Source organism: Hippoglossus stenolepis, chromosome 2 (genome assembly GCF_022539355.2).
Source record: "Hippoglossus stenolepis isolate QCI-W04-F060 chromosome 2, HSTE1.2, whole genome shotgun sequence".
NCBI lineage: Eukaryota > Metazoa > Chordata > Actinopteri > Pleuronectiformes > Pleuronectidae > Hippoglossus > Hippoglossus stenolepis.
Window position 1 is genome coordinate 29815050 of NC_061484.1, and position 24090 is coordinate 29839139.

Consider the following 24090-nt stretch of genomic DNA (forward strand, 5'->3'; position numbering starts at 1 on the left):
ATGACTAGTGCATCTGAACTGGGAACAAAGAACCAACACAACAGTAAACCAGTGCTCAGAACACTAATACACCCAGAATAACCACTAAGAATTCTAAATATCCAAAACATGGACCTTTCACTTTCTAATCAGTGCAGGTTGATGCAATGCCCCTTATGATAACTCGAAACAAGTTCTAGACACAAATAGATAGTTTTTGTTAACAACTGCACAGTGCTAGTACAGGAAGTAAAATCATTGACCAGTTTAGTTTTGCTGCTTCAGACAGAATAATAAAGACTGAACTGACGGCTCCTGAAGGGCACCTGGATATTATAAGGGAATAATGGATGGGAATGCTCCTGTTGATTAAGTCCTGCCCTTTGTACACACATCGCACTCCCATTGATGGTTAGTGGGTCTCGATCCTGCAGAGTCAGATCGTCTTCGCCCAGGCGGGATGTCAAACTGACTAGAGCGGGCACGCTCACGAGCAATCCTCCAACGGCCAAACATAACCGGAAGCGTCAACCAGCAACTACCAACGTCCCGAGCAAACGTCCAACCAGCCAAACCTCCAACCAAGCAAACGTCCAACCAGCAAACCTCCAACCGAGCAATCCTCCAACCAAGCAAACGTCCAACCAGCAAATGTCCAACCAGCAATCCTCCAACCGAGCAAACCTCCAACCGAGCGAACATCCAACCGAGCAAACCTCCAACAACCTCAACCAGCAAACGTCAACCAGCAACCTCCAAGCGAGCAACGTCCAACCAGCAAACCTCAGGCAATCTCCAGCAGTCCAAAGCAAACGTCCAACCAGCAAACCTCCAACAAGCAAACGTCCAACCAGCAAACGTCCAACCGAGCAAACCTCCAACCAGCAAACGTCCAACCAGCAAACGTCCAACCAGCAAACGTCCAACCAGCAACGTCCAACCGAGCAAACCTCCAAAGCAACCTCCAACCAGCAAACGTCCAACCAGCAAACGTCCAACCAGCAAACGTCCAACCAGCAAAGCGTCCAACCAGCAAACGTCCAACCAGCAAACATCCAACCAGCAAACGTCCAACCAGCAAACGTCCAACCGAGCAAACCTCCAACCAGCAAACGTCCAACCAGCCCAATCGTCCAGCTTAGTGTATAAATACAGTTTGACTGCGCCGTTATGAACAGCTCGTGTTCACTTCTGAACAGGAAGCATCTGCGAGAGGAAAACACAAAGACAAGATCAAGAGAAGAAGAGAAGATTATCTGGAGCAAACTTACTCCAACCGGACAATGGATTTTGCGCATTCCCTCTTATGGATAATACAACAACACATACTGTAAGTGATCTTATACTAATTCAAGACTTTATTCTTACATCGAATGCCACACGTTAACAGTGGGAACAGTGGGAACAGTGGGAACACCGGGTTCCTCTGGTCCCAGCTGCTCAGAGATCAGCGCCGCAGCTTCCTGGTCAGAGCAGAAGCTGCAGTTGGTTTGTACCGAGCCTCAGTTCCTGGGTCCGCCTCCAGTCTGACCCGCTCTCTTTTTGTTTTCATATTTCGTCAACTAAAAAATATATTTTTAAGCTTATTAGGCTGCAGCTATATGTTTTTATTTATTTCAAAGTGGGCTACTTCTTATTTTATACATATTATACTTATTTTATACATTTCCCACAAATATGGGGAGGACTCAAAAGTTGAGATTTAAAACATTTACTATGTGATGCTTTTTATGGATCTTTTTACTGTTTTTACGAATTTATTTCCATTTGGTTGTTTTGCTGCTGATTGTGAATGTGTATTGTTCTCAGGCCTCTGTTGGAAAAGAGAATATGAATCTGGTATAAGTATAATAAAATATAATATGAAAATACTATAAGCACCGGTGGGGGATTGTGCAGTTCTTGATCTCAGTGTGACTTTGTATTTATGTATTTTGATTGTGTTGCTGTTGCTGATTGTGAGTGTGTCTTGTCCTCTGGCCTCTGTTGGGAAGTACATCTTGATCTCAGTGTGACTTCCTGGTTAAATAAAGATAAATTAGTCTTTATTTGATTATTTTATCTCATTTATTCCAGTTTCATGTGTTTGCTGAGGGCGGAGCAGGGGGGAGGGACTTTGATTCGGATCGACAGCTCCATCGGACCAATGACAACGCGTGACGACAGCACGGGGGAACCAATCACATCGCGCGGTGGGCGGGTACATAGTCCAAATTTTACGCGGCGCGCGACGGGCCGAAACACCGAGAATGAGAATCCCGGTTTGAACCGGATTGAACCGGTCCGAGGTTGGAAGCATGAGCGGAGAGGACGCGCGGAGCCTCACGCTGTAAAGCCGGAGCTGCCCCACACTGTGTGCGACCACTGACCGAAATAAAGTCACTCACTGCGGGCTGATGAGCAGGAACACCGACTCTGGGCTGTTAGCTTAGCATCACGTTAGCCGCCAGACCCGAATCCTCATTGACTTTGCCATTAGCACGCTAGCTGGCTGTTAGCCCGGTGGGAGTCGGCTGTGGTGACAGGTAAAGAAGACCATGCTCCGCCGCAGCTGAGGAGGAGACGCGACCGGCCGGAGAGGTTCGAACACGGCGACCAGGACCCACGCGTACCCGGGGGGGACGTTTAAAGTTGCCGCTGACGGTCACTGCCGGTGTCACCCAGGACGGCTAGCGTTAGCTGTATGCTAGCGGGGGTTAGCAGCGGAGGAAACGTGCCAGGAGATACAAGTTGTTCGGTCTTTTCAGCGCATCGAGAAGATTCACATTGCCGCCGCTCGGCCGCAGCTCGCATCGGTCCACGGATAACCGCTCCAGACGAGCCGGACGGGACACACCAGGTAAGCGGAGCCTCGGCGGCATCCAGCGGCTCAGTCACCCAGCGTGGGGCGAGCAGCCGGCGGAGCCCCGGGGGGGGTGATCCGGCTGCAGGACAAACCTAGACCCGCTCAACACACTGTGGCCGGGGGGTTAGCCTCCCCGCCATGTGTCCCCACCTGACGATAAACTCTGGGGCCGAACTGGTTTCTGTGCGTTAGTGTGGCCGCTGCGCAGTGCACCCGGGTGGCCGGGCGGTGGCGCCGTTTCACGCGTCTCCAGCCCTGGTTCAATGGGTGTCATATTCGGACCACGTGGGCCGACGCCTGCTTCAGGCACGCTGCTCCGACTCTGAGCAAGAAGAACTCGTTTCTGACCCGAAAGGGAATCGAACCCTGCCTGTGATTCATTCATCTATTTTAGCTCGTTACCGCATGTTCATTAGTGGGTCACGTGTGCTCAGCCTAAACTGGTACGAACTAGTACAAAGAAGAAACCAGAGTCACAGCATCAATTACACAACTTCTTTATCAAGATGTAGAAATCCAAGGAGCGACTTATAAGCTTTTAAATTAAGTTACCTGTTAATAAGATGTACCTGTCTGCATTGTGTGTACTCCACACGTTTCAGAGAATAACAAACACTTAAAAAACATCACGCAGAACATTCAAATCAATGTTTTAAACCTCTTCACTGTGTTTACACAATGCACATACGAGACATATTGAACTTTTGTTATATTGCTATTGATGAATATTGAGGTAATTACAGTTATTGATTTGTGGCCAAGACTTATTTAAGTCACTCTAATATCCAATGTTTCGGTTCTTAATGCTTTTACCTGCATGTGTGTACTTTGTGTGTCAGCGGTTGTTAATGTTGCTGATTCCCTCTCCACTCAGAAGCCCTATGCCAGCAGAAATGACGATGTTGGCCGATAACCCAGCCAGAGAGCTGCTGGACTTCAGTCAAAAGCTGGACATCATCCTGTTGGACAATGTTGTCAACTCCATGTACCATGACATTGGTTCCCAGGTGAGACTGCTCCTCTCCACTGTGCTTCCACTTCAACCAGCTGGATAGGATTCAGTGCAACGCTGGGACATGTCGTCATACATGAATATCTCATGGGTTAAATGCAACCGTCCAATATATCCAGAAATCAGAAAGTTTTCTGTGTGGCTTCTCTTGTAGCAACGGGTGGCTCAGGAAGTGCTGACCAACTTAAAAGACCATCCAGATGCCTGGACGAGGGTCGACACCATCCTGGAGTTCTCTCAGAACATGAAAACCAAAGTATGAGCCCGACACACACACAGTTGTTTTTGTCGCTGCTGTCAGTTGTGTTAAATTCTTAACTTGACGTGTGCCAGGGTTAAACTGTACCATGTTGCTTGTGTTCATTGATTTCCAGACTTTATTTTAGAGCAGCCCTGACATCTCCATTTATGTGAAATGATAATCAGCAAATGGGCATTTTCCAAAATGGACACTCTTTTGTCCATGCTTACAGGTGTGTCCAAATATTTTGGCTGCCAGGGGCTCTACATGGAGGACGTCACATGACAAATACCACATTGTCGTTCGCCCCTGTGTGTAGCTACTTGTCCGAGCTCTTAATGTCTGTTTTTCTCTCAGTATTATGCGCTGCAGATTCTGGAGGTGGTCATTAAAACACGCTGGAAGATTCTCCCAAGAAATCAATGTGAAGGTAAGAATCAGTTTAGTGACATTAAACAATCAATAGATTTTGTCTACCTGAGGTTTTTGATGTTTCCAATAAAACACATTGGTATGTTTTTCAGGAATCAAGAAATATGTGGTCGGCCTGATCATCAAGACGTCTTCTGATCCTGCCAACATGGAGGTGAGTTTATATTCATGTAGGATTCTGCTCTTCTAGCTGCTCGTGTGATGTGAAGCATCTTTGTGCTGCTTGACGCTGATGTTGCTGTTTTCATGTTTATTTTGCAGAAAGAAGGAGTTTACATTTCAAAACTCAACATGATCCTTGTTCAGGTAAATTATCAAACTGAGGGTTTTTTTTACATTCGCTACAAGAAGTACAGACATGAAATGGTTAATAACACAGAGCTCCTCGTCTTCTCCGCACTGGTCTAGATCCTGAAGCAGGAATGGCCCAAACACTGGCCCACATTCATCAGTGATATCGTGGGTGCGAGTCGGACCAGCGAGAGCCTCTGTCAGAACAACATGATCATCCTCAAACTGCTCAGCGAAGAGGTCTTTGACTTCTCCAGCGGCCAGATGACCCAGGTGAAGGCCAAGCACCTCAAAGACAGGTAACTGGAAACATGAAGCTCTGTGTGTGGTGAAGTGTGTTATTGAACGAGGTCGCACAGTTTCACAGCTTGTGAATCTTTCCTATTCTGTCTGTGTTTTATATGCAGGCAGTAAAATAACAAAAGTATAGTTTGTTTTGTGCCAATTTCTGTTTATTATCCGGATCACTTTCGCTCTTTAAATCTTCTAAACGAAGTAGGAGGTATTTTCTGCTCCATGCAGTAACTAAGACTCTGGAACAACAGGTTATTAATACCGTCATTAATCTTTATGTTCCTACCTTTCAGCATGTGCAACGAGTTCTCCCAAATATTCCAGCTGTGCCAGTTTGTGATGGTAAGACCACATTGACCAAACCGTTGTCAGCATCTGCCTCCGGTCTTTAAGAAGCTGTTCTCACGCTCGCCTTCTTCTTCTTCTGAGCAGGAGAACTCGCAGAACGCTCCGCTGGTGCACGCCACACTGGAGACTCTCCTCCGCTTCCTGAACTGGATTCCTTTAGGTTACATCTTTGAAACCAAACTCATCAGCACGCTGGTCTACAAGGTAAACCACTTCAAGTCCATTCAGCAAATCAAAACCTCAAATGTTTGTTGAATGACAGTGTATTGTATATTTCCATGGATTTTATTCTAAGTAACATTACTGCTGTTAAACTAACCAAAGATGTATAGAAATATTATGTCAGTCATTTAATGAAAAAATGGACAACAATTATTTGTCAAAATGTTATAATTTGTTAAATAATGAAGAATATTAATTGGTTTCAGCTTCTAATATGCGTTTGCTTATTTTCAGTAATATATTCTCATGAATTTTCAGTTTGACTAACTGAGCAATTTCAAGAAGTCACTTTGGGTTTTTATGATTATAGAATAGTTTATAAACCAGACTCAATCGATTACTGGTATATAAAAAAATGGGCAATCTTTAGTTCCAGCCCTAACTTGCTTTGAATGTTGTCAGACATCTGAATTGTACTCACTGCCCTGTTCTTTGTGTGTTTCAGTTCTTGAATGTGCCCATGTTTCGCAATGTGACGCTGAAGTGTTTGACAGAGATCGCTGGCGTGAGCGTCAACCAGTATGAGGAGCAGTTTGTCAACCTGTTCACGCTCACCATGTCCCAGCTTAAACAGGTACACACAATCATTCTGAGTGCGTCCTACTTACGTTAATTGCACTCGGTGTGATTATACACAAGCACATTTACTCTCATTGCACACATTGACTCTTTGTGCAAGCCCTGTCCTACCCCACACACCACGGCCACACATGCACAACGTCTGCAGGCAGCACGAACTAGACTTATTGCACACACACATGATCAGGTAGGGCTGAATCCCTTTTTGTACAATTCAGCGCCACGTTAAACTCCTGTATCAAAACAAGATGACATGCGTTGTGTTTTAACCGACAACACTACTGAGCCAACGCACTGGGACAAACACACACAAAGAAAGAACTAACTTCATGTATAACGTTTGCCAAATTTACAAGAAGGCTCAAACCAGCAGCCATTGTCATGATGAATCGATGCTGTGCACGTGCAACTCAACAGAGACAGGAAGAGAAGCGAGATGTCTCACTCGTTAGCTATTTCCACCATCAGCTCCAGGGGGAAAAACGCAGTCATCAAATAACTGCCTCCTCTGATCGGAGGTTTTTACATCGGTGGCCGATCAAACAGAGCCCCCTTAGTATTGTTTGAAAATTGTAAAGTTTTGAATGTTGTGTGTTTGTCTACGCGTTTTAAACGTGTGGATTGCTGAGTCTTGTTTTTAAATATGTAGTGTGTGTTGTTGAACTAGCTAACATTGTTTCAGAGAATCTCAAGTTGTTTTTATACAATTACTCTGAGAAGGAAACTGTCTGGACCAAACTCAACACAAAGTGTTAACATGCCATATACAGTTTATAGTGTAGATAATGATGAGTTGTCTTGTCTGTTCAGATGCTGCCTTTGAACACCAACATCAGAGTGGCCTACGCCAATGGAAAGGATGATGAGCAGAACTTCATCCAGAACCTCAGCCTGTTCCTCTGCACCTTCCTCAAAGAACACGGCCAGCTCGTCGAGAAGAGACCAAACCTGCGAGAGTCACTGGTGGAGGTGAGAGGACAAGACGACTTCCTGTTGTAACAGAAAATAGATGTTTACAGAAGCAGCTGAACATTTCCACTGTTTAAACGGAACCTTGAAACTCCCTTTTCTCTCTCGTGATCTTCTTTTCTGTGGTGTCCACTTTTATAATGACATATATTTGGGACAGATTGCAGTGAGAAGACCCACCTTTCCCACGGCTGTTTGTCCACATACAGATGTGCAGACAGTAATTGTTTCAGGATGAGACTGGGAGGAAAACTGCAATTTAACCAAGAAAAGATTGTTGCACGTTCCCTGACATTTAGTGTAGTTAGTGTTTGTCCTGTGAAGCAGCAGCAGGTTGTCGGGTCCGACTCGTTCACACCAACAGGAACATGTGGGGACATTCAGGCGAGGGGCGGAGCCTGTAGAGCAGCAGGAGGCCGGACACTTCCTGAGATATTTGTATTCTTCCAGTTTCACGTCGACACGCTCAAGAAAATTAAGAAGTAAATGATTGTTGGCCATTATTGCTCTCGTTAAAGACAAAATAAAGTGAATAGCATGTACAAAGGGAAATATCTCGTGATGCGACAAGTGGTTGAGCCTGAGGCCACAAACCAACACAGATAGTTTACAGATCAATCTCTGCAGGTATCCCAATGTGACCCCTCTGCACTTTGTCTCCAGGCCCTGCACTTCATGTTGCTGGTGTCGGAGGTTGAGGAGACTGAGATCTTCAAGATCTGTTTGGAGTATTGGAACCACCTGGCAGCCGAGCTGTACAGGGAGAGTCCCTTCTCCACATCCAGCACCCCGCTCCTGTCCGATGTCCCTCCACGAAGACACCTCTACCTGCCCGTGCTGTCCCAGGTACGCGTGTCATCCAACGCACAGTCACAGATCAGAAATGTATAAACTGATTAACTGCACAAATGTAAAGCAGTTGTGAATAATTGAAGTGGGAATTTTGTACGCATTTCATGCATACATGTACTGCAGTTGTAGAACGAGCTTGCTTCATATTACAGTGGCCTCCTCCTCCTCCTCTTCTTGTAGGTACGTTTGCTGATGGTGAGCCGCATGGCCAAACCAGAGGAGGTGCTGGTGGTGGAGAACGACCAGGGTGAGGTGGTCAGGGAGTTCATGAAAGACACGGACGCCATTAACCTCTACAAGAATATGAGGGAGACTCTCGGTTAGTTTCTTCCCATCTGTGGTCATCAAATATTCTGTTTCAGATAAATACATTTAAAAAAAGATGGAGCCCAATTAAAATGGCCACAACGCCTATCCTAATTCACCTGTCTCTCTCTGTGTTTAGTGTATCTGACTCATTTGGACTACGCAGACACTGAACGCATCATGACTGAGAAGCTCCACAATCAAGTGAACGGCACTGAGTGGTCGTGGAGGAACCTGAACATGCTCTGCTGGGCCATTGGCTCCATCAGCGGTGCAATGCACGAGGAAGACGAGAAGAGATTCCTAGTCACAGTCATCAAGGTGCAACATGCCGCTGTCTGGCAACGTGTGACAAGCGTTTTAATAGACCCTGACTTCTCTTTCTCCAAGAGCATTTAACCCAGCCAGTTATTGATAAAGCAGTTGTATGTTCTCAGGATCTGCTCGGCTTATGTGAACAGAAGAGAGGTAAAGACAACAAGGCCATCATAGCGTCCAACATCATGTACATCGTGGGACAGTATCCTCGCTTCCTGCGAGCCCACTGGAAGTTCCTCAAGACTGTCGTCAACAAGTTGTTTGAGTTCATGCACGGTGAGAAACTCAAATAACTTTGTGTGGGTCGAATGTCATAGTTTTCTTTAAATGTTTAATCTGTGAATTAGAAATTAGTTAATTCTTCAATCTAACTGTAGAAACTGTTTTCTGTCACGGAGTCAGACTGATCATGCTTCTCCTGTTCTTCCTCACACAGAAACACATGACGGCGTACAGGACATGGCGTGTGACACCTTCATCAAGATTGCTCAGAAGTGCCGTCGTCACTTTGTCCAGGTTCAGGTGGGAGAGGTGATGCCTTTCATCGACGAGATCCTCAACAACATCAACACCATCATCTGTGACCTGCAGCCACAGCAGGTCCGTCTCACAGCGCTCACTTCTTAATGTCCTCATTTTATATTTTATGCCCTTGTGCATTTTGGTGGTCAAGGTCAGGTTTGCTCTGACATCACAACACATTTTCTTGGCCATAACTCATTCTGACAAAATACCCTTATTACCTTTTTTTTAAATTAAATTTCTTCTTCTTCTTCTTCTTCACTACTTGTATACTGAGTCTGGACAGACATGGATATAAACTGTAACCTGACTTGTTGGCAGAGGCAACAACTCAGAAGCAGAAATCCTGGTTCAAAACCTTTATATTTATACTATAGATGTAACTTCCTGTCCCTCGTCTCCACAGGTCCATACATTTTACGAGGCGGTGGGCTACATGATTGCGGCTCAGACCGATCAGGCAGTTCAGGAGCTTCTCTTGGAGAAGTACATGCTGCTCCCGAACCAGGTGTGGGACAGCATCATCCAGCAGGCCACCAAGGTGAGGGAGGATCAATTTATAATCTGCATTTAATGGCTCCAAACATTCTCATTAAATGCAGCCGGAAGTGTAGTTTATTTAAAAACTGCTGCTTTTGCTAAACTGGGTGCTCTGTTGCAGAATGTGGACATCCTGAAGGATGCTGAGACGGTGCGTCAGCTGGGCAGCATCCTGAAGACAAATGTCCGAGCCTGTAAAGCTGTCGGCCATCCCTTCGTCGTTCAGCTGGGACGAATCTACCTGGACATGCTTAACGTTTACAAGTGTCTGAGTGAAAACATTTCCTCGGCTGTCCAGACTAATGGTGAGTTAGTTTACTTAGTTACTTCATTTAACTGTTGTCTCTGGGTCCGGAATAGAACATGCAGGGAACCGTAAGACTGTTTTCTATGTAAAAGCTTAATTATCTTTTGGGTCTAACAGGAGTTAAAAGCAAAATAGTGATGAACTGGTGAAAGAAGAATGACGTTTCTAATATAACTTCACCAGTAAATCAACCTAACATGTTGAACAGTACTGACTTTTTTAAGTCTGAGACCTGATACAGTTGAATCAGTGTGTGCTTTGATTTCTGGGTCAGTCTGTTTTTCATAGTAAAACCTTAACGAAATTTGAGTGTGTGGATCTTTTGTTTGTTTGTTTGTCGGCTTCAACCATTTATTTTTCATTTTTCTGTCTTATTCAGGAGAGATGGTGACCAAACAGCCTCTGATCAGGAGCATGAGGACGGTGAAGAGAGAGACACTGAAGCTGATCTCGGGTTGGGTCAGTCGCTCCAACGACCCTCAGATGGTGAGTGCTGCAGTTTCGATATTTTCTCCTGTCTTTTAAAATGTGTTTTCATATTAAAATCTGTGTTTGTGTAGAATCCTCTGAATTCTTTTAGACAGCGGAGAGTGAACCAATGCTGCTGTAGCAACAAATTGTTTATAATCCAAAACGAAAATTAGACTGGATCCACAAAAATATAAACCACAGATGTTCATCAAATCACAAATTTGGCTTCTCATTCAAAACAAAATCAGCTTTTCAGTTTAATCTATGGATTCCAACTGTAAAGAAGAAGGTTTTGACTAAACACCATTTGCCTTTTATCGGGAGGATTTTCTCCGGTTTCCATGTCCACCTTCTCTGATGGAAAATCATTAATGGCACAGTTATGAAAATGTTATGTTTGACTTCGACCTGGTAGTAACATCCGTCCTGAGTGATCCCATCACGGGGGCGATGCGTCCTGGGATCTGATCACTCAGACACATTGGGAGGTGGCCTGAGACGCATGTGGACAATGGTTATAATGATTGATACTTTGCTTAACTTTGGAAAACCTTACTTCACAGCGAGCTTCATTCATTCAGTCTCTTCTGACTCTCACACACACACACACACACACACACACACACACACACTCACTCTAACAGTGACATCAGACACGTCTATCAACTCCAACTGGATTAAACACAATGTTATTGGATCTTTGTGAAATGTTCATGTTTTTCTTTTCCAGGTGGGAGAGAACTTTGTGCCCCCCCTGCTGGAGGCTGTGCTCATCGACTATCAGAGGAACGTCCCAGCTGCCCGGGAGCCTGAGGTCCTCAGCACCATGGCAACCATCGTCAACAAGCTGGGCGTGCACATCACCGGGGAGATCCCCAAGATCTTTGACGCTGTCTTCGAGTGCACTTTGAATATGATCAACAAGGTGTGTTAGACGTGTGTAACCGTACCTGCTCCCAGGTGGAACAGTCTTAAAAAACAAAGTTAAACACTGACATTGTGTTTTTCCTTCTCTGCCATCAGGACTTTGAAGAATTCCCAGAACACAGAACTCATTTCTTCTACCTCCTCCAAGCCGCCACATCCCAGTGTTTCCCAGCCTTCCTGTCCATCGCCCCGGCCCAGTTCAAACTGATACTGGACTCCATCATCTGGGCCTTCAAGCACACGATGAGGAACGTGGCCGACACAGGTCCGAACCGACACCAACTCATCCTGTCACATACAGTTCACCTTTCTTATAGAACATAAAGTACTGATGAAATAAGTGGTTAGAAAGTAAATTGAATCCATTATATCATCGGTAATTTCTCGGAATCTGTAAGTGAAGCCGTTTTTGTAGGTTTATTAATTTGTCTAAACAAGTGAGACACAAGTTACTATATATAACAGGAGATGAATAATTTAGGGACTCTTATCTTCTTTTATAAGATTTATCTAGGATTTTTCAAACATCTGTTTAAATTGTTCCAGTGTTTTTTACTGACTTTGAATTCGTTCCGTACAGTTAGTCTTGGGTCTAATGAGTGTCGTCTGGTCTCAGGTCTACAGATCCTGTACACTCTCCTGCAGAACGTGTCCGGTGAGGAAGCCGCAGCACAAAGCTTCTACCAGACGTACTTCTGTGACGTCCTGCAGCACATCTTCTCTGTGGTCACCGATACCTCTCACACTGCAGGTAAACGGGCTGATCTGCTGCCATCACTGTGTTGGCTTTTACAACAAGGAGCACATTCACATTAAAACGAGCCCTGCTCCCTGTCTGCAGGTCTGACGATGCACGCCACCATCTTGGCCTACATGTTCAACCTGGTGGAGGAGGGGAAGGTGAGCGTGGCCCTGAGCGCAGCCAGCCCCGCCAACAACCAGGTGCACGTCCAGGAGTACATTGCCAACCTGCTGAAGACGGCTTTCCCCCACCTGCAAGAGTAAGTAGATTACATGAGTCGCATGTGTTCTGCTAATGTTTCCAGTGATTCAGTGCCTGTTGGTTGAAGATGTTTTACATAAACACACACAGGGATTAAAGGAAACAGCTGCTCCAATAGACACAGTGCACTTACACTTTAAACACTTTGAGTTAAAGCTGCTGCTGTTGCTGTGTTCATAGTTTTCAGTCCTAGAACTCAGAAGTGAGTCAGCACTTTTAAATTGTCTTACCTATTTTGATTTACTTAGAAAACAAGGTTTGAAGTTCACAGAAGCGTCAGAGTGTGTTGGATTTAAGAGGATCTATTAGCTAAGAGAACATACTACTTGTGTTTACGTTTGGGTAAATTCACCTGAAACTAAGAATCCATCGTGTTCATCTCTACTCAGGGAGCAGGTGTTCCATGTTTCTGGGAACAGACAAACCAAACTCATCCATCTTTATTTACAGTCTATGGTTCACACAGATTCAAACTACCTTGAACTCAAAATGGAACTACAGTCTGCTCCACTTTTGTCAAAGAGCATTCTGGGAAATTCTGATGTGGCGGTAGAAAATGTTCAAATGTTCATGTTGTGCTTTCTCAGACGTGTCACTAATCCGTTGTCTTGTGTTCAGTGCCCAGGTGAAGGTGTTTGTAACGGGTCTGTTCAGCCTGAATCAGGACATCGCTGCCTTCAAGGAGCACCTGAGGGACTTCCTGGTGCAGATCAAGGTGAGGGTCTTAAACCAGGAAACATGTTGATTTATTAGAGGAGAGGGAGGAGCAGGTGAATCAGTCCCAGTTTTCTAAAACTCCCTGTAAAAAATCCAATGACAATAATAATAATGAACAACAAACGTCGTATGGATGTAGCCTTAGCAAGTGAATGAGGAATGGCAGCAGTCTGGACAAGAGGAAATGAGGTTGTGGATGAGTTGTTCTGTTTTTTGCGGGTATTGGTTTGTTTGAAATTAGATTGTGCCCTAGAAGCAATTTATACATTTTTAAAAGTTTTTATTTATTTTCTGTAAAATAACTGTGTTCATAGTTGGCTCAATATGTTGATGTATTAAATAGATGCGTATGTAATAGTAAAATTAATCGTCCATGGAAACAAGTCTTCAAAAGAAAAACAACTATTATGTTGCATTTGAACAAATAGTAGTAATTCTTTGGTTGTATTTTGCAAATACCTAAGCTCAGACTAATCATTACTCAAAACAATAATCTGATTGGAAGCATTTACTATAAACTAAACTGTAATCAGCATCAGATTATTTTAATTATTGAGTGGAGGGATTGAGCGGTGCAGGTCTCGCTCTGTGGGAACATGGTCGTTGGGCTCTGAAGCCTAAAGCCTCTGCGTGTGTGGTCCTGCAGGAGTTTGCCGGCGAGGATACGACGGACCTGTTCCTGGAGGAGAGGGAGGCGTCTCTGCGCCAAGCCCAGGAGGAGAAACACAAGCTCCAGATGTCAGTGCCCGGAATCCTCAACCCCCACGAGCTGCCTGAGGAGATGGGCGACTGAAGGAGGAATGGCGGTGGCGACCGGCGTGTACAGAACAAATCTGAAGGGGGGGGGGGGAAGGTCAAGAGAGCAAGGACGCTTCCTGTCGATACATTTTCTTTTCAAGTGTGTTTGTGTGCAAGTGTGTGTGTGAAAAGAAGAATAAGGGGCCAGAGAAAAGGACCCCAGCACTCGGTTGTACATCGACCAAATCTATGTCAATATGTAAATGAGAAAAGACCCACGACCCCTCCTCCCCGGCGCGATTTCCTTTTTTCCCCCACAAACTTATTTTATATAAATTTTTTGTTTAAGCTGCCATCTTTTGTAAATTCTTTGGTGATTAAAGCTTTATGTTTGGCCATATGGTTCTGTTACACCTGCATGAAGTCGAAAGAATTAAAGGTTATTTTTAATCTCTCTTCACTCCCCCCCCCCACCCCCACTTGTTAATATGTATTATATGATGTTGAGACACTTGCAGTGGTCAGTGGACGAACCGCTCTGCTTTCAGAAGTGCCACATGCACAGTGCAGAATGAATGTGATGCTCAAGGGGTGAACATGTACCTTCCTTCGTTGTTTTGGTTTGTCAGTGTGTTGAATGTTTTTTTTCCCTTTACTCCGGCTCCCTGAGTGAATCGATCGGAGCTTTGGTCGGACCGCTCTGCGTTTGGATGAGAACGATGGCTGTGTGCATAATCATCCTGTTTGTAAAGCTGTCTTAGTACTCTGAGAATATAAAGTTGGCTATTTTTACAAATTTGACGGTGTGATTCTGCTTCTTACTAAAAAAAACAACCACAAAAGGTCCTGGAGAACCTGGAGAATACAAGAAGGGTTAACAGCTGTGCTTCCAAGCCCTGGATCTTACAAGGTTTTGGAAAATATTACATTTTATACATATTTCAAAGAAAAAAACAAATATAACAGAATGACAGAGTTAAAATTAAGAAAAATAAGCATTGTCATATATCAACACCTATGCTATTTATATGTAAGATAGGATATAAAAATGTATAATTGCATCGTAGTATACTAAATAGGTGCATTCTATAATACATTTTATTTATACAGCAGCTTTCATATTAAAAACGCAGCTCAAAGTGCTTTACAATAAAATCTGACAGAATAAGAACATGTTAGCAATAAAACAAAGTTAAAAGCATCAAACTAGTAAAAGGTATAAAAAGAAGTAAAAACAATAGAATTAAAAGCAACATAGAAAAAGTTGCTTGTTAAAACTATCAACAGAAGTAGCTTGTCACTATACTATGTATAATATAACTTAATTCGTACGTATGAGTGTTTATATATATATATATAATTTAAATATGTATAAATTGACATAAAATATGTGAATGTGAAATGGTATGTAAATATGTGTTTTATTCCTACATTCCATTTGTTGTGAATTTCACAATAAGAGGCATACACATGGGATATAATCGGTATATGTTATACTGTTGAGTTAATTCATAATAATAGTGCAGAACTTTACATTGTTAATGGTTTTGTATTAAATTATATATTTTCCATTGTTGTGAATCTGTTGCTCCTGAGAACTCGTTAAACGTGACTTCGCGTGGTGAGATCTCGCGAGAGCAGCGGAGAAAGCCGAGCGGCCGGAGGAGACTCGCCGGAAACAGCCGATGCGTCCACACGCTGTCGCCCCCCCCTCCTGATCCAACATGGCCGCTGTGTCCAGTCTCTCCAGTGACGCTCGGCTCGGAGACTGACTCGGTTCCTCCGTCCTGAGCCTCTGGACTCCGCCGGACTTCAGCCCCACTCGGAGACTAATCGCCCGCTCGAGCGCGTCGTTGGTCCCGGTTGGTTTTAGCGGAATAACCTTCAGCCACCACCCCCTCCTCTGGGCCTTTTTTTACCCCAAAAACAACCGCTCCCGGGGCCATGGTTTGAGCCGGAGCTCCCCGGTTTCCTCTTCATGAACAATGTGTGAAAACTGCGCCGAGCTGGTGGAGGTGTTAAATGAAAGTAAGTGCGTGTCCGCGGGCTCCTCGGTAGCTGTTAGCCCCGCTGCAGCTGGATGGGAGCACGTTAGCACGGTGGCTAGCTGGGTATAACTTTGTGGTTCGCGTGTGTCCGCCTCCGGCTCCTCGGTGCGGCCGCAGGGCGGAGGCGGCTCCGGGGGGACTCGCGTGTGTGTGCGGCGCTGACAGCTCCGTGTCGGTGTCACGGGTTCGACCTGAACGCTGCTCGCTCGGTACCCTCCGGACGGGCAGCCAGCTCCGGGGCCTGTCTGTCAACCTCCAGCTAGCTCCCTGAAATGCGACCACCTCCGGCCGCTGGCTGCGGGACACGCCGCGGACCGCTCGGTGCGCCGGACCCCGGGGCTCGGCAGCCGGGGGTTCGAGGCGACCCGCCGCTGCCGAGCCCCGGGGTCCGCTGGATGGTGGAAGCTAGCGGAGTTAGCATGTGGAGCTAGCGTGCAGGCTGACTTTGTTTGATGTGTTTGTCAGGTCAGGGAGCTAACTGTCCCCTCCGCTGCCTCCCCATTGTTTTGCGGATCATCTTGAAAATGGCCTAAAATCCCTCCCGGTAGTCCGCCGCCTGCTCGTGACACCGAGGGCACCGGGGGGTCTCCTCCGAGTTCGGGCTGGTAAATGTTAAAGCAAGCGGCGGCTCTGCTTAGCCCCGAAAATTAATGGCTGCATCGAGGCGCATATTTTGGCACAGGGCTCTCCGTTAATCCCCGGTAGCGCGTGTGATCCGACAGATGTCCGGTGCGCACTCCGGTTTCCCTCTGCTCGATTTGACGGAGACAATTCACGCTAATCTCACCGTTTATTTCCACTATTCACCTGCAGGGCCAAACGTCCACCGCAGCCAGCGAACACACGGTTGCGGTTCTTGCTAAAACTTAGCCGTGAGTCCAGGCGTGCTAAGCAGGCCCTGCTCCGGGAGAGTCTGCTGCACACCGGACAAAGCCGTGCCGGCTCGTACTGCCGTCTCCTCCCGTGTGCACGCAGGGCTCGGTGGGGTATTGGTCGCTTTTCCTGTGTGTGTGAAGTGAAAGCTCCCGCGGGCTGTGCAGGAATCCACTTAAACACACGAGCCTGCACCTGCACCAGGGACTCACTCATTCAAACTTAGAGACACGTAGAAACAAATCCAGCTGCTTCTGACAGGCCGGTGTGTTGTCTCTTCAACACCCGGGGACATGCAGACACGAGTGGACACCGGTTTTTAGACATTTGTTGTTGTACAATATAAGTGCGAATACATCAGGACACATGAGGGTTCGGTATCGTTTGGGTTTTTCAGAGGCCGCTGCTCAATCGATACTTTGAAAACCAGTACCAGTGTCGAACCGGGGCCAGAACCCAGTCTGTTTCCTAAGCAAAAGCACAGAGCGACAGTTTAAAGTCTACATAACTTAATTAAACAAATATAAATAAGTGCAACACATTTATCAAATCTAAGAAACGATACTTAACGCATCTGCAAATATTTAACACTAAATAACAGTTTCAGTATTTAATACAGCAAAATGCTCCAAACATCAATTGTCTCCACACTGCCGGGGAAAGGGACGCACTGCCAGGGACAGGGACGCACTGCCAGGGGACAGGGATGCCCACACTGCCGGGGACAGGGACGCCCACACTGCCGGGGACAGGGACGCACTGCCAGGGGACAGGGACACACTGCCAGGGGCCAGGGACCAGGGACGCCCACACTTCCGGGGCCAGGGACATACTGCCGGGGCCCGGGACGCCCACACTCCCGGGGACATGGGCATACTGCCGGGGCCCGGGACGCCCACACTGCCGGGGCCCGGGACGCCCACACTGCCAGGGGACAGGGACGCCCACACTGCCGGGTCCAGGGACGCCCACACTGCCGCCTGATGGACATGACATGGGGTCATGCAACAAGTCAAACACGGCACATCCCTCTGGTTGTTGTTGTTCCTCCCTTCCTTCTTCTTCTCTGGGTTTACTGGAGGATCACAGCAACAAGGTGCACGCTGCCACCAGCTCTACACGCTGCCACCAGCTCTACACGCTGCCACCAGCTCTACACGCTGCCACCAGCTCTACAAGCTGCCACCAGCTCTACACGCTGCCACCAGCTCTACAAGCTGCCACCAGCTCTACACGCTGCCACCAGCTCTACACGCTGCCACCAGCTCTACACGCTGCCACCAGCTCTACAAGCCGCTGCCAGCTGCCAGGGCCTGGCTCTCGGCTCCCTGCTCTCAGACATTCGCTGCACGTCTCCGTCTCACGTGAAACTCACCCACATTGTCAGTTAGACCCTTTGTTGTCGTGTAGACTTGTGGCTGATGCAGCTACTAGCTGACTGTGGGGTGCTGCCGTGCAGAGAGTGTGTTCCTCCAGAGTGAATTGTAATGTCAACTGGACACGTGCAGTGGTGTTTATGTTGCCTGTAAGCAGAGCGGCTATTTCAGTTCAGAGCTTAGGCACCGACGTCTGTGCTGTGCTTTGGCCTGGTAGGTAGCGGCTGTGTAGGAACCGGTGGATCTCTGTACCCAACCCTACACACGATCATTGCACGCTATGCTAAAGTTGAACATGTCATTTCAAACCCGTGAGCTGTGTGCTCCCACAACAGCCTCCTCTCTTCTGGGGAGGCTTCCTACAATGATTTAAAAACCTGGCTAAGGAATTCAGCCACAGGAGAATTATTACTGTTCCCTACAGGAGGCAGACACACACCGACATGAATCTACTGACGGGCAGTTCGTCTGCCTGGATCAGTTTCTGTGAGATACCCGTCATTGGTTAATCTCACCCTCAGCAAAGACACCAGCCTGAAGTATATGTTCATACACATCAGTGTCAGAACAGTAACTCTAAATACATGAATTAAAAGTTATGTTTCCATTGCACATCTGCCCACATCCTCACTGTCCCTCTGCGTGAGTCGGTTAAATGAAGTTTGACCGGGTCTGCCGTGGTCAGCCTGAAGGTCATGTCGGACGCTTTACTCCTCAGGGTGTTGCTGTGTCGTTGGACACCTTAAGGAAGTTTGAATTCCAGCTTTTAGCTCTTTTCCACTAAACTAGATCTGATTCTTTGACCGGTGGCATCTAACGCTTCAGCCTTCGTTCTCACCACTTTTGCTAGAACCATTTCTCTTTAGCATGTGTCATCGACAGAGCTCTTTCCAAGATGTAGAATATGACGCATTCACTGATGGTTTTCACATTTGAAAGGTTTTACTTTTTTTAGCTGGGAAACACATTTTTGTTGTTTAAGGACTCGTTCACACCTTGTTGGGTTCAGAGCTTCAGACTCTTCAGTTCAGTCTGAACCTGAACATCAGGTGTGAAAGGTTCCTCAGAGCAGGAGAGGAGGTCTGGATCAAACTGAACCTGGTTCTGTTGGTTTGCTCCAAACACTTTGTTGGAGAGTTTGGACTTTTGGACCAATCACAGGAAGTAGAGACAGAATTAAGAAGAAGAGGAAGCAGCTGCAGACTTCACCTCCGACGATAAAATGTTTGAACCACGAGGACGTTCATTTGGTGCATTTGAACTAGTGTGGAGTACTGTAGTACTGTGGAGTACTCGCCTGAAGATGCTGATGCTGGTAGTAATACCATCATGTTACCATGGCAACCAAAAGCGCTTCATTTATTTTCTCCATTCAAAAGGAAAGACTACCACCCCCCCACCTGACAACACGCCCACTACAAACCAATCAGAGTCAAGTACAGGTAGACGCAGCTACTTCTAAACACAGGGACTAAAATCGCTCGTTGGTATTTAACAGATTTCAAAGTGTCGAGGTTTGATTCATGTTAATCAACAGTGAATTTAAAGTTGAGGTTAAACGCTCCTGATTTATCACTGATTAAAGGAGACTTGAAGTTTGAGGTTTTCATGTGGTGTTGGTTTACAGTTGGTTGAAGGTTAAACGTTTGACTTCACTGCCGTGTGACTCGATTCTGACTCAAGCTCCAGACAGACAACCTCCTGCTGGTCTGCTGTGAAACTGGTGAAAGCTGGTTTTATTGTTGGGGACTCGATGGGTTTAAGATTTGTTTTACAACTTAGCAGAGTTGTGGTGACAGTTCCGCAGCAGGGGCCCGTCAGCTGTGACCGCTCTGTCTACGAGACGGGCAGGTCCATGTGCTGCGTCTGTAGGTGACCTGTGACCTCAGGTTTGCTGCAGCAGCATGTGTGTGTCAGTGTGTGTGTGTGTGTAGGAGAAAGAATCCCCCTTTACAACAGGGAGCTGTGCTCGGCTGGTGTTTCCCAACACACGACTAATCCAGTTTGGTTTCCAGAAATGTAAGAATCTATATTTTACAGGACCGTAAAATATAATGATAGATTCTTGATCTGAGACCATCGATTAATAACTAAATACTTGTGATAGCCAGTTTGTGTGAAGAGCAACAGAGACGAACACACACACACTCTAAAGTACAATCATGTAATATAAAGTTGAGCTGTGTATATTATGTACATGTCAGAACCTCTGCAGAGCTGAGGAGTGTGAACCCACATTAGAGACGTCCTCCCTCTCTCTGTATTTATACCCACGCTGAGCTGCAGCTATAAACTGGGTTTAATGTTGGCACCGGGTTCCTGTTCCCAGACGTGATCATAAAGTGAAACCAGCGAAACATCACTCAGCACCACCGCTGCAGGAACGTGGCCAAATGTGCCGGGGCCGACATCCCAGAACACTGACCCCTGGTCCTGAAGCCTCTGATGAGCTTCTGTCCACACGTCACCAGTGAGAAGAGTTGTGGTTTGGATTCAGTGAGGAAATCCTCGTGCTGATTCCTTTGAATGCCGTTGTTATTCCATCTGTCTCTGCCGCCATATTCAGGTCAGCGATTCAGTGGAGACACTTAATTCCTCTGAGCTGGGTGTGACTGCGTGGATCTTCGAAGGCCAATACAATAACAGTAATTTGAGACAGAATCCGAGTGTTTGTATGAGTCACAGTTAAATCTCGTCCGGTGCTGTTATCAGTGGACACGTCTGATCATCACCAACAGAGGGCTGCATTTACACTTCAGGACTCTACTGGTCACGTTCACACCAAAGACAGTAAATAAAGATGGAGGACACGTCTCCACTTCCCTCCGCTGGACAAAGATCAGGCGAAACAGTCTGAACACAGGTGCCGCCATCTTGTAGTGAAGTCAGTGCGGTAGCGATCAGGCACGGATCTGCTGTGGTCCCACCGATTCACACGCTCGACCAATCACGAGTCAGTCTCAGCTGTCAATCATTCGCCTCACGGACACTTGGACTCGGCACCAACTCTTTGACTTGACGACCTGCTCTCTCTGTTGGAGTTACGTTGGCTGTAACCATGAGACGACCAGAACATTCTGAATGATAATCTGAACTGGAAATTAATTTATGATAAATAATAACAAATAAAGCAAAATATGTCATTAGAATGAAGAAATTACATAAAAATAAAGCCTATACGTTGATATGTAAATTTGTGGTAAACCAGTAATCTCAGCTTGACTGGTAATTGTTTCATCTCCAAAATGAATGAGTGTAACTTTAAAATATCCTTCAACAGCGTGAGAAACAGATTTTAATTGTTGTAATGTTTCCTTCATCTATGATGTTGTCTTTTCAGTGAGTCTTGATGTCTAACCGTGGTTTTGTGTTTGGCTTCTCCTCAGTATCGGATGCAGACGGCAGTGAAGGCGGCTTCCAGCTGAAGAAGGAACATGCCCTCCGAGTGCTGGGCTACATCAGCTCCTGGACGCAGAGGTGAGCGCCGCGTCCTCGGACATTAGTCGTGTCTGAAAGAGTTCATGTGATTAGGCTCCAGAAAAGTAAAGTTCATGGCTTTGCTGACCTTGAACCTGTGTGTTGTAAGTGTGTTAACTCCTGTAATAACCACCTGCAGCTCTTTCCTGCTCCAATTCACCAAATAACCAAGTTAACGCTGCTTTCAGACCTGAACAGTTTTCTCCTGCCAGCCGCCTCGTAAAAGCTCCAGATAATGTGAGAACACAGGAGATCATTCACAGCGAGCGAGGTGGAGAGCTAACAATGTTTCTAACACTCAACAATTACAAAATAAAAAACGAATTCATAGAAATATATCAGGATGGAAGAAAGGAGCCGTACTCGTAGAAGATAAGATTCCAGAGCTTCTGGTGATACAGGCCGACGCTGGTGTCATGTGCTGTCACCGGGATCTCTGCAGCAGAATCAATGTTACGTCCTGAAAGCTCCAGACTTCTGTGTTGACTTTTCTTTTTCCCCCTCCTTGTTTTTCCAGGCAATGTCTCTGCTGCTTCAAGGAGTACAAGCACCTGGAGGTGTTCAACCAGCTGGTCTACGCCCTCATTAACCTGGTCATCACCCAGATCAGCAGCCTCAGAGACCGCCTCTGCAGCATCCAGGGCCACACCCATAAAGGAGGCGCATCAGGGGCTGAGGGGGTGGGCTCTGAATGGAGTGGGGGTGAATCTGCACCCGGACCCCTCCCACAGCCATCCTCACCTGGGGAGGACGAACCTGTGAATGTGGAGAGAGACTCTGCGGAAGAGGATGCTGACACAGCCGACCTGAACCAGAATAAGACCCAGGGTCAGGGCCAGCAGGGTGAAGCCCCGATGGAAGCACTGGGGCCTGTGGAGAGCGGAAGTGGGTGTGGGGCCGGTAACGGGGCTGATGGGGCCGCCGGCAGCGACAGTCAGGACCCGTTCAGCTCCTGGAGCACAGAAGAGAGGGAGAAACTGCTGCTGTGTGCTGCTAAGATCTTCCAGATCCAGTTCCCCCTTTACACGGCCTACAAACACAACACGCACCCCACCATAGAGGTACGGACCAGTCCCAGGGTTCGCACAGAGCCGTATCTCTGAGGGGAGAGTCTGACTCTTGAGTCTGACTCAACATAACTGCTCAACACCCCCCAACGGTCGCTCACTCGCTCCACAAGTTGAATTCTGAGAGTTTGGAGGCGGGCACAGTGGCTCGTGCTCCCCTTCTTCGATTGGCCACTTTGAAACGCTCCAGTCCGCTGATCTAACTCGCTTCGCCTCCTTGTTTCTGTAGCAATTGAAAACTCTGTGGATCATATAAACCACTGCTGTCGACACCAACACGTGTTACTTATTGTTTATTTACAGTAATTAAGGGCACTATCGAAGTCGCTGCTTCAGTGTTACTTCTTTTCTCCGACTCCGATGATTCCCCCGAGAAGGTGGTGAGAAGACTCGATGAGTGAGCGACTGTCGGGCGGTGTCGAGCACTTGTTGGGGAGGAGGAGTTTGTGCTCGTCTCCGCCTCCTGCCTCCTCAATAGTCTGATTTCAGAGGAAAATGTTTTTCGAGTCTCCTTTAATTTCTTTTTTCTTTCAGGACATATCCGCTCACGAAAGCAACATCCTCGGCTCCTTCTGCGACATGAACGTAAGAAACCTGCTTTACCCTCAGTTTGTGTGTTTGCATAGCGCCGCTGCTTCTAGTTACATGTTTCTATTCTGTCACCTGCAGCAGGAAATAATCCCCCAGATAAAGACCAGCAATTGTATAGCAGCAAAAAAAGACGTCCGCGTTTGTTTCAGTGAATCTCCTGATAAATCAGTCGGGGGCAGATCCAGGGGCGAGGCCAGGGGGCGCTGAAGTGACCCTTTCTGTAAACAAGAAAAAGAGTCTCTTACAAACAGGATGTGGCCCCTGATATGGGAAAATTATAGATCCGCCACTGGCTGGGGGGGGTGAATATTAGATGTAGACCTGAGGCATGTCTGGATTGGCAGTAAGAAACCAGGACATCGGGGGTGAGCGTATGTGCCACACAAGCCGTTTTCAGACATATATTTATATATCAGATTTATATTTGAATCAGCAGCAAGTTGCACACAATCGTCCAAATCAGTCCCCTAAACTTCCTGCCTCTGTTCTGCTCCGGTGTTTCACGAGCAGCCATTAATAAAACAGACTCTGAACCCACTGACGGAGACGTTGTTGTCGAGAGATCTCACTGTATCTCAGGTCCGACCTCAGAAACCTGACCCCAAGTCAGCGAGCGAGTATCCAAATATAAACTTTGTCTGATGTGACGTCTCTTCAATCGGCTCGGGTTAAGGTTCATCCTGTGCCCTGGACTCGGCTGACCTTTGTTTTCTATATTGTCTGCTTCACGTCTTTGGGACCATAT

General features: G+C 46.5%; 3 protein-coding genes across 3 annotated transcripts in view; all 3 read left to right on the forward strand.

Moving 5' to 3' along the window:
• Window positions 1-387: 387 nt before the first annotated feature.
• Window positions 388-1509, forward strand: LOC118117887 (salivary glue protein Sgs-3-like). The gene is made up of 2 exons (XM_035170529.2): window positions 388-1093; window positions 1370-1509. Exons 1-2 carry the CDS (start codon window positions 388-390, stop codon window positions 1507-1509), a joined length of 846 nt encoding a protein of 281 aa, XP_035026420.2.
• A 676-nt stretch (window positions 1510-2185) lies between these two features.
• xpo1a (exportin 1 (CRM1 homolog, yeast) a) lies at window positions 2186-14709 on the forward strand. Its single transcript, XM_035142032.2, has 25 exons — window positions 2186-2818; window positions 3699-3831; window positions 3991-4092; window positions 4435-4507; window positions 4602-4663; window positions 4771-4815; window positions 4918-5099; window positions 5388-5436; window positions 5527-5646; window positions 6110-6238; window positions 7054-7212; window positions 7876-8058; window positions 8245-8383; window positions 8510-8691; window positions 8808-8964; window positions 9125-9288; window positions 9617-9751; window positions 9872-10055; window positions 10437-10543; window positions 11259-11453; window positions 11552-11720; window positions 12072-12206; window positions 12297-12456; window positions 13077-13173; window positions 13822-14709. The coding sequence occupies exons 2-25, from the start codon at window positions 3706-3708 to the stop codon at window positions 13966-13968; spliced, it is 3201 nt and encodes a 1066-aa protein (XP_034997923.1). The 5' UTR covers window positions 2186-2818; window positions 3699-3705; the 3' UTR covers window positions 13969-14709.
• An 879-nt stretch (window positions 14710-15588) lies between these two features.
• usp34 (ubiquitin specific peptidase 34) overlaps window positions 15589-24090 on the forward strand; it is a 44901-nt gene continuing 36399 nt past the window's right edge. The window contains 4 exon segments of the mRNA XM_047341547.1: window positions 15589-15941; window positions 21597-21687; window positions 22205-22748; window positions 23289-23339. Coding sequence (XP_047197503.1) covers window positions 15899-15941; window positions 21597-21687; window positions 22205-22748; window positions 23289-23339 — 729 coding nt within the window. The 5' untranslated portion in view covers window positions 15589-15898.

Excerpts from the sequence above, each read along its gene's own strand:
- LOC118117887 (XM_035170529.2), top strand. The coding sequence starts at position 388 with ATGGTTAGTGGGTCTCGATCCTGCAGAGTCAGATCGTCTTCGCCCAGG. Across the intron at positions 1,094-1,369 it reads CAAACCTCCAACCAGCAAAC|TGGGAACAGTGGGAACAGTG; the intron begins GTCCAACCAGCC and ends ACACGTTAACAG.
- xpo1a (XM_035142032.2), top strand. The coding sequence starts at position 3,706 with ATGCCAGCAGAAATGACGATGTTGGCCGATAACCCAGCCAGAGAGCTG. Across the intron at positions 7,213-7,875 it reads TGCGAGAGTCACTGGTGGAG|GCCCTGCACTTCATGTTGCT; the intron begins GTGAGAGGACAA and ends CTTTGTCTCCAG. Across the intron at positions 10,056-10,436 it reads CTCGGCTGTCCAGACTAATG|GAGAGATGGTGACCAAACAG; the intron begins GTGAGTTAGTTT and ends TGTCTTATTCAG.